Raw genomic sequence first — 9,800 nt, forward strand, 5'->3', positions numbered from 1 at the left:
ACTCCCTAATGCAGTTTTTCTCAACCTCAACTTTGTTAAGATGTGTGGACTTCAACTCGCAGAATTTCCCAGCTAGCATGCTGGCTGGGGAACTCTGTGAGTTGAAGTCCAGATATCTTAAAATCACCAAGGTTGAGAAACACTGTCCTGACGGTATGGGGATCCATTAGTAAATGAGCTTCAGTTAAAGTTGCAAGAGGAACTTGCAATTCAAACACAGGTCCTCCTCCTCTGTTCCTCAACTGATATCTAGTAGGGCTCCTAGTCTTATAACTGCAGGATTGCCGCAGTTCAAACCCGAGCTACAAACCCGAGCTACAAAAAGCTACAAATATTCTCTTCCTTTGGTACTTATAACTGCCTTGAGAAGGCCCTGAGTTTGTTTCATGCAATATGTCATTTTTCGTATAGGTCAGGGGTCGGCAACCTGAAAAAGGAAAAGAGCCACTGGGAACCGGTTCCATCACACACACAAAAAAGTGGGAGCCGCGTGTATGTGTCCATGCACGCGCATGCGCAAAAAACATTTTGGGCATGCGCAAAACGTTTTTCTTGCGCATGCACGAACGCGTGCGGTTGCCATTTTTTTAATGTATGATGGAACCGGTTGCACGACGGCGACGGCCCGTTTGCAGAGCTACCGCCTTCGGCAGCTTTCCCAAAGAGCGGCGCCGCTGCCCGTTCGCGCGGAGGTGCGCGCGCACCTCCGCTCGTTTGGAGAGGTGCGCGCACACCTCTCGTAACGGGCAGCGGCGCCGCTTGTTGGGAAAGCTGCCGCGGCCCGTTTGCAGAGCTGCCGCCTTCGGCAGCCTGCAAACATGCCGTGGCAGCTTTCCCAAAGAGCGGCGCCACTGCCCGTTCGCGTGGAGGTGCGCGCGCACCTCTCCAAAGGTTTGGAGAGGTGCGCGCGCACCTCCGCTCGTTTGGAGAGGTGCGCGCACACCTCTCGGAACGGGCAGCAACGCCGCTTGTTGGGAAAGCTGCCGCGGCCCGTTTGCAGGCTGCCGCCTTCCTCTGAAGGCGGCAGCTGTGCAAACGGGCCGCGGCAGCTTTCCCAACGAGCGGCGCCACTGCCTGTTTGGGCGGAGGTGCGCACGCACCTCTCCAAACCTTTGGAGAGGTGCGTGCGCACCTCCGCCCATTCGGAGAGGTGCGCGTGCACCTCTCCAAATGGGCGGTGCCACTCTCCATTTGGAGAGGTGCGCGCGCACCTCCGCTCGTTTGGAGAGGTGCGCGCACACCTCTCGGAACGGGCAGCGGCGCTGCTTGTTGGGAAAGCTGCCGCGGCCCGTTTGCAGGCTGCCGCCTTCCTCTGAAGGTGGCAGCTGTGCAAACGGGCCGCGGCAGCTTTCCCAACGAGCGGCGCCACTGCCTGTTTGGGCGGAGGTGCGCACGCACCTCCGCCCATTCGGAGAGGTGCGCGCGCACCTCTCCAAATGGGCGGTGCCACTCTCCATTTGGAGAGGTGCGCGCGCACCACTGCCCGTTCAAAGAGGTGCGTGCGCACCGGGCGGCTGGAAGCCGCAGGAGACGGCTCAAAGAGCCGTATGCGGCTCCAGAGCCGCGGGTTGCCGACCCGTGGTATAGGTCAAGTGTCTTCAAACTTGGCCCTTTTATGACTTGTGGACTTCAACTCCCAGAATTCTTCAGCCAACGTGCCTGGATGAGGAATTCTGGGAGGTGAAGTCTGCAAGTCATAAAAGGGCCAAGTTTGAAGACCCCTGGTATAGGTAGTCCTTGACTTACAATCACAATTGGGACCAGGTTTTCCAACTGTCAGAAGCAAATGGAGATCACATGACCCTAGGAAGCTTTAAATGTTGTAAATACATGCCAGTTGTCAAGTGTCCAAATTCTGATCACATGATCATGGGGGAATGCTGTGACAGTCGTAAGTGCGAGGACTGGTTGTAAGTCACTTTTTTCAGTGCCGTTCTAACTCTGAACGGTCGCGAAATGAATAGCTGTAAGTCAAGAACTATATGCAAGGCAGGCATTCCCTGCCAGGCTTCTGACAGCTTCAAAGATAGACTGCCTTCGAACATGGAGGCTTTACCAAGATGAAGGCAAGTTCTGCAGGATGCTTAAGGTTCAGCAGTGCCCCTTTCCCAACCTCAGTCTATTCCCACCTGAAAAAAGCCCGACAACATAGGCCCGCTGGGCATGGCATCACTGGGTGGCAGGTTGGCCATCACAGGACTGGTTGTAGCTGCGGAGCTCTGTGGAGAGAGGGGAAGAGGTCAGATTGATGGACTCCCATGTTCTACCTGCCCAGCCCATTGTGGGCCAGCACAACCAGCCATTCAAACAGGGCTGAGAATCTTCAGCAGCAGAGAAAAAATCTGTAGATAGTGGGGCTTGAAGTTGTTTTGCAGGACTTTCTGAGCCACAGCAGCCAGAGCTGATATTTGTGAGATTTGTGCGCTGCGGAATGAGCGAACGACTGAGCTGCATTTTCTGATTCAAGGCAGGCATTCATTGGGAGCCAAGTTGGCTCCAGGGGGAGCTGTTAAGACGGCAGGAATTTTCTGCCTTTTTTCCAGCCTGGCCCCTCACGCATTGTCTCCACTCCAAGTGGTTTTAATTTAGAGGGGGGTGGTGAAGGACTGCAGGCCCCCCCACCTCCACAGGAGGCCAGCTAGAACACAATATTCAACACTGCTGCTGTTGCTTCGAAAGGCAGGCAAAGAAGACGGCCCCGGGATTTTTGCTCCCCGCTGCCATTTCCAAATAATTTAGTGCTTCCTCCAAGCTGGGGAGGTTGGGATTGGCTTAGAGAACAAGGAAAAACCAAGTCAGAGTTCAAAATAGCGCTTGGCTGCCTTCCCTGCCCCACAGCTGTACAACCTATCCCTTATATGAGGGGGGGGGGGAGAGGAAAGGACAGGCACAATCTTTGGCAGGGAATATGGATTTAGGCAACAGACAACTGATGTCTGCAACCTGGTGCCCTTCAGACACGTTGGGACTACAAAATCCCTCCTCCACTCGATGCCAGCCAACATGGCCTTGTTAGCTGGAAAAGCCCCAAATAGGCCAAACTGGAGAAGGCAGGCAAATAGAGAACAATTCTCCCTGGAGAAATTTCGTACATGGAGCTCTGTGTCATTTACTTAGAGTTCTTCCCCTCCCAAAGGTTTAATCCTTTTATAATCTCCCCTTCATGGGCAGAATGACCTCCCAGAATTTTAGGAGTCTGTCATCTTTCCGAGCCTGGAAAGGCCTCGCAGGCAGTCTCACAAAATGGCTGCCTTGAAAGCTGATATTACTAAGTCCCCGAAATGCATTCTCTGGGAGTAAACTCAAGTCAGAAAACACCCACCTCCCCCAATACCGATTGAGGCTCAAAGGCAAGGAATCAGGCAATAAATTAAAATCGAAGCAGACAAGAGAACAGAGTAGAAAAATATCGTTATCGCACATTTGTCCCCATCAAAAAGAGCCTCCAGATCCATTTCTGAAAGGATAAGCTGTCAGTCAGCATATCCACTGGAAAAGAAAAAGCCAAGATGGCAGCCACAACTGTACAAACAAAACCCCACCCGTTTTTTACCTGCATGTATAAAGAGCGGGGCTTTGACCCCATGGTTTTGGGTGCCACCTTGACTTTTCTCACTCCCCTCCTCCACAGAGATCCATATGGGCAGTAATCAGATAAATAATGAATCTGGAAGCCTAGCAGAAAAAATACGGAACCCCCCCCCCCTCTCATTCTCTCTCTTTCTCATTCAGAAACAGAGAAGCTTTTCTGGTATTTAGGTGATACTCTAGGTGCTTGAATGTGTTTTACGCATGTGTGCTTAAAACATAAATTGTGAGGCTGTCAAGCATTCTTGCTCCAAATCTTGTAAGATTTTATAAAAAGCCTTTCGTGGTCCTTTCAGAATCAATCTCTTAGAATATAAAAACTGAGGATTATTTCACATTCCAAGGAATTTTTGGAACCACTTAAACCTCATATTGATAGTGCAGTAAGGAGATCAGATTTGGCTTGGCTATCAGCAAGAACAATAATTGATTAGATTTATATCCCACTTTGTCCAGGAGCTGAAGGCAAGACACTTATGGATCTGCCTTCCCCGTTATCCCCACAAAACAATGTAGGGGCTGAGTGTGCCTATTCAAAGCCTCTCAATGAACTTCCATGGCAGAGGCCAGATTTAAAACCTGGCTTTTTATATTTGTCATCCAGCATCTTATCCTTTATGTCTTACTTATTGTATACAGCTACCTTTCTCCAGATTAATACAGGTAGTCCTTGACTTATGGCCACAATTGAGGCCAAAATTTCTGCTACTAAGCGATATAGTTGTTAAATGAGTTTTGTCCCATTTTACAACCTTTCTTGCAACTGTTAACAACTGTTAAGTGAATCACTGCAGTTGTTAAGTTAGTAACAGAGTTCTTAAGTGAATCTGGCTTCCCCCTTGACTTTGTCAGAAGGTTGCAAATGGTGATCACATGACCCTGGGACACTGCAACTGTCATAAATATGAGTCAGTTGCCAAGCATCTGAATTTTGATTACATGACCACAGGATGTTGCAATAAGTGTGAAAAACGGTCATAAGTCACTTTTTAAAATGCCATTGTTAAGTCTGAATGGTCACTAAAAGAATTGTAAGTCAAGGACTACCTGTATATGGCCAGGCTGGAAGGATAAGCCGGGGAAATCAGCCATCCATTGTACTCTATGGCCACGCAGGTTGTTGAGGATGTGGGGGGATTTCCATCACTGAACATTAGTCATTTGCTATGCAAAGGGCTCCTGCAGCGCTCACTGAAATATTGATATAAGTGGCACACGGCCAGTTTGTGGGCAACATCTAGGACAGTTAACCCCTGCTGGCCTGTGGGCAGAGGGAGAGGTGGGCAAGGCCAAGGGCTGCTGGCCTCAGAAGAAAGATGGTCCAAAAAGAATGCGGTTCCCATGGAAACAAGCAGGGAGGAGTGCTGGATGTGTGGTACAGCACCGCGTGGCCACCTAGCAAGGAAAACAGCAGAAGCAAACGCCGCATGACTCCTCTTAGGCAATTTCTTGCTCACAAAGGATCCAAACCATATTCTCCAGGGGAGCGATGGGAGGGGGGCACAGACAGAGAGAGGAAAAGGAATAATAGAAGAAGGGTTTGAGTCTAGAAAATTAAACGTAATTTCTCTTCTACCCTTCCCCTCTCTCTCTCTCTTTCTCCCACCCCCCTTTCAATTTTAAAGATGATTAGACCGAATTTGAATGCAAGCATATTTTGGTGCATTTTTATTTAAACAACGCGTTTTCGTTTCTCATTTCCTCTTAACTGATTCAAAATGTTATACCTTAATTAATCCAATTATGGATTAAAATAAATAAATAATTGGACCTTTTTTCAATTCTTTGGTTTTACTAGTGTCTGTTTATCTTCTAGGTCTTGGGGGCTAAATCTGTGTTTAATACTGTATTTAATAATGCCTGCTTAGCTTAGCTTCTAATTAGGGGCTGTTCTGTTCTTTTTCTTCCTCAGATACAGAGTATTGTAGAAGAGCTGAACCTCGACAATGAAATAACTGCATTTTACTCACGATAAGAGAGGAAATGATTCTCTTATACTGGCACTACAGCAGTCAGTCCTTCTCTTCTTGACTTAAATCTTATTTGTAAAAATCAAAGTACCTTTAGACTACAATTTAAAATAGGTACGGCCAACCCACAGCCTATGGGCCACATCCGGCCCAAGACCTCCTTTTTCACTCAGTGTGGCCCAGACAAGCCAAAAGGTTGGACACCCATGATTTAAAAGGTTTCCAAAAAAGAAGGCAGAAACATTCAAAAATCTCACAGACATGTTGTATTTAACTATATACTATTTAGAAACATGGAGGTTCAATTTGATATAATGAATAACAGCCATTCATATACCAGCTGCCCCAAGAACAGGGCACAATGGGACAGCCTACCTCTATTAGTTATTTCTTAATAACTGGTATTTAGATGTAGACTCTCTCAATCCTAGGAAGAAAGCAATGGCAAATCATTTCTGAAATCTTGCCAAGAAAGCTGCAAAGATTTGTCCAAGCAGTTGCCAGAAGTCAAGATTGACTTTAGGACATGTGTGCTTGAGCATGCACACATGCACACACCCACAGAGTAGACTACCTCTGAATATGTTTTACTAATTCTAATATTGAGTACATTGAATAACAGCTGATCAACCTGCCAAAATAGAATTACTTTTTTAATTTAAAGGACAGTTTCCCAACCTTGGTAACTTTCAGATATATGGGCTTCAACTCTCAGAATTCCCCAGGCAATCATATTTGAGTTGGGAATTCTGGGAATTAAAGTCCACATGTCTTACAGATGCCAAGGTTGGGAAATCCTGACTTACAAGACTTTCAAAAATTGATTTTTGCTAAGACCTGGTACAAGTGGCTGAAAAGATATGGGGTGATTAATCCAGGAATCACTAGAAAAGATTTACAGGTAGATTTGAGAACAGGTGCCATGCATTTTCTACCCATGTGATACCTACATATAAGGGAAACAGAGATCTATTGGCTGCTGTTTACACAATTATGGATTCTGTATGCTCAGAGGCACTCTAGTTCTCTAAACACAAATTGCTAGTGATTAAATATAAAGTGTCTGGGGGTTTTCATTTATTGCTTGTGAAATGTTGTTGTTGTTAGTTGCGAAGTCGTGTCCGACCCATCGCGACCCCATGGACAACGTTCCTCCAGGCCTTCCTGTCCTCTACTATCTTCTGGAGTCCATTTAGGCTCACGCCTACTGCTTCAGTGACTCCATCCAGCCACCTCATTCTCTGTCGTCCTCTTCTTCTCTTGCCCTCAACCTTTCCCAGCATTAGGCTCTTCTCCAGTGAGTCTTTCCTTCTCATTAGGTGGCCAAAGGATTTGAGTTTCAGGATCTGGCCTTCTAAAGAGCAGTCAGGGTTGACCTCCTCTAGGACTGACCGGTTTGATCGCCTTGCAGTCCAAGGGACTCGCAGGAGTCTTCTCCAGCACCATAGTTCAAAGGCTTCAATTCTTTGGCACTCAGCCTTTCTTATGGTCCAACTTTCACAGCCATACATTGCAACTGGGAAGACCATAGCCTTGACTATACGCACTTTTGTTGGCAGGGTGATGTCTCTGCTTTTTAAGTGTGCTGTTTAGATTTGTCATGGCTTTCCTCCCCAGGAGCAAGCGTCTTTTAATTTCTTGGCTGCAGTCTCCGTCTGCGGTGATCTTGGAGCCCAGGAAAATAAAATCTGTCCTCCATTTCTTCCCCATCTATTTGCCAGGAATTGGGAGGGCCAGATGCCATGATCTTGGTTTTCTTAATGTTTAGTTTCAACCCAACTTTTGCACTCTCCTTCTTCATTCGCAACAAGAGGCTCTTTAGTTCCTCTTCACTTTCTCATCTGCATATCATAGGTCAGTGATGGCGAACCTTTTGGAGACTGAGTGCCCAAACTGCAACCCAAAACCCACTTATGTATCAGCGGCTGCCGGGTGGGTGTGGACAATTGGGAGGGTGTGAACAAATGGGTTGGCGTGGCCCATTAGGTGGGTGTGGCTGCGGTGGTAACGGCAAAGTGGGTGGGACTAAAATGTTCAATGAATCAATTCTAACTTTGCGAGATCTTTTTTTTTCCAGAGAGAAGTTGAAATTGATTGATTGATTGATTAACCTTTTTTTTTGCCCACAGCAGCGGAGGCCTAAACCGAAAAGGTTTTATAAAACCGAGCTGAAGGGCTAGGACCGGGGCGATGGCTCGTGTGCCCATAGAGAGGGCTCTGCGTGCCACCTGTGGCACGCGTGCCATAGGTTCGCCACCATGGTCTTAGGTTGTTGATATTTCTCCCGGCAATCTTAATTCCAACTTTTGTTTCATCTAGCCCTGCCTTTCTCATGATGTGCTCTGCATATAGGTTAAACAGGCAGGGTGACAGTATACAGCCTTGCCAGACTCCTTTCCCAATTTTGAACCAATCAGTGGTTCCGTGTCCAGTTCTCACTGTTGCTTCTTGACCCGCATATAGGTTTCTCAAGAGACAAATAAGATGGTCTGGTACTGCTTGTGAAATACTGGCATCTAATCAGATGCTATGAAAAAAAGTGCTGGACTGCTACTGAATTGCTTCTTCTTCTAGAACAGGGGCAGATTTTGTTTAAATGGTACAGAAGCATTTGGGTAGCTCTCATTCATTGCCCTGTCCTGATCAGTCACCATCATGATGGACATTTCTACAATCAGGTGTAACTCACTATTATTTACTCCAGGTGGTTATTGGGCTGTAGAACAAAAAATATGCATGTAAATCATCTTGAAATGTTTAGTGGTCATTAAGGATTGACTGGTGTTTGATGGTGCTGCTTTCTCCTACATTATCCATGTTGGAATTGATAGGATGTCTGTAGTTTGGTATCACAAGAATCAGGTTGGAACAAAGCCCCTTGAGTTCTAAATATGGCTGAAATAGAATTCATTTATGGATTGTTTCAGCCAGTCACCTTGAATATCCCAAGTGAATTGCTTTCACCTCTCTTCAAATTGCTTTCACACCTCTCTTTCACTACATTCATTTTGGTCTCCTCCAGGAGGCCCTCCAAAGTCCAAAACACACAGCATCTGTACGACCGTACAAACGATCGGCATCAGCCTCACACACTGTACTCACATAATCATGGAAAGCTTTGGCCTCACTTGAGTGCTCACAGGTCTCTCGTCGATCAGGTGCAGCACAGTACAGGTCCCAAAACACACTATGGGATAGCAAGGGAACAACGAGAAAGAGAGGCATTATTAATATGGATCTGGGACCTTTAGAAAGAAGATGCTTAAAGTTCCTAGCAGATCCTCCACATAAGTAATGGAACCCAACCAAGATTATCAGCTAACCAAGACACAGAAGCAAATGTTTGTAATTACAGGCAATGTAATCCAACATAGATTATCTTTCTCCAGGCTCATTTTTGCAAATAACAAGTTTACACACAACTTCCTAAAATCTGAAGGAGTCCGGTAGCACCTTTCCAGACCAATGTATTTTGTTAAAACAAGATCTGTTAGTCTAAAAAGGTGCTACCAATCTCCTAATTTTGGGCTACCCCAGACTAACGGTTCTCTCCCCACAATGACAATATCCTCAATATATGTTTATACCACTTCCTATATAATCTGTTTTCTGGATTCAGACAAAATACTGAACCAACCTGTTTTCTGGATTCAGACAAAATACTGAACCAACCTGAGTAAATGGACTGACTCACAATGTGCTGTTACCCCAAATGTTAAACCTAACCCAGCTCAACATGGGATTTGAATGCTAAATGCTTTAACTGATCTTCTTAAGATTTTTTTTTAAGAATGTAGCCAGCTAGACTGAGAATTGTGGTTAATTATAGGTCAGAGACATCCTTGTATCAGGACAAAAAAGGCAATATATCAATTGTACTGTACCTAAAAAAGGAACAAGGTCTCGATTATATGAGGGCAGAGCCACCATCTTGACTTTTTTGACAACCCTACAGATGACCCTGGTTCAGCTAACATAGTGTTTTCTGATGGGCCACTCAGGAACTGATGTTTGCACCCAGGGTGGATAGTAGTTCCGAGGTTTTTTAAAAAAAACAAACAAAAAACAAAACGCAAAACCCAACTGGTGATTCTGTAGTAGAATCTGAATCAGAAGTGAGTCACTGGAGTTATGGTGACATTCAAAGCACTCTATGAGGGAGATGGGTTATCATTCAAGAAAGAAAGAAAGAAAGAAAGAAAGAGAGAGAGAGAGAGAGAGAGAGAGAGAGAGAGAGAGAGA

The 9,800-nt window shown here is 46.0% G+C and overlaps 1 protein-coding gene across 2 annotated transcripts in view; it reads right to left on the minus strand.

Annotated features, from left to right (window-relative positions):
- Window positions 1-9,800, minus strand: part of SSBP4 (single stranded DNA binding protein 4) — a 52,627-nt gene that overhangs the window by 17,357 nt on the left and 25,470 nt on the right. For both annotated transcript variants that reach the window (XM_081312718.1, XM_081312717.1), the window contains exons 4-5: window positions 8,661-8,745; window positions 2,130-2,219 (exon numbers count right to left, since the gene is read on the minus strand). In XM_081312718.1, the coding sequence (XP_081168844.1) occupies window positions 2,130-2,219; window positions 8,661-8,745 (175 nt within the window). The remainder of the gene's footprint in view (window positions 1-2,129; window positions 2,220-8,660; window positions 8,746-9,800) is intronic.

This window comes from Vipera berus (assembly GCF_964194415.1).
Source record: "Vipera berus genome assembly, chromosome: 1".
NCBI lineage: Eukaryota > Metazoa > Chordata > Lepidosauria > Squamata > Viperidae > Vipera > Vipera berus.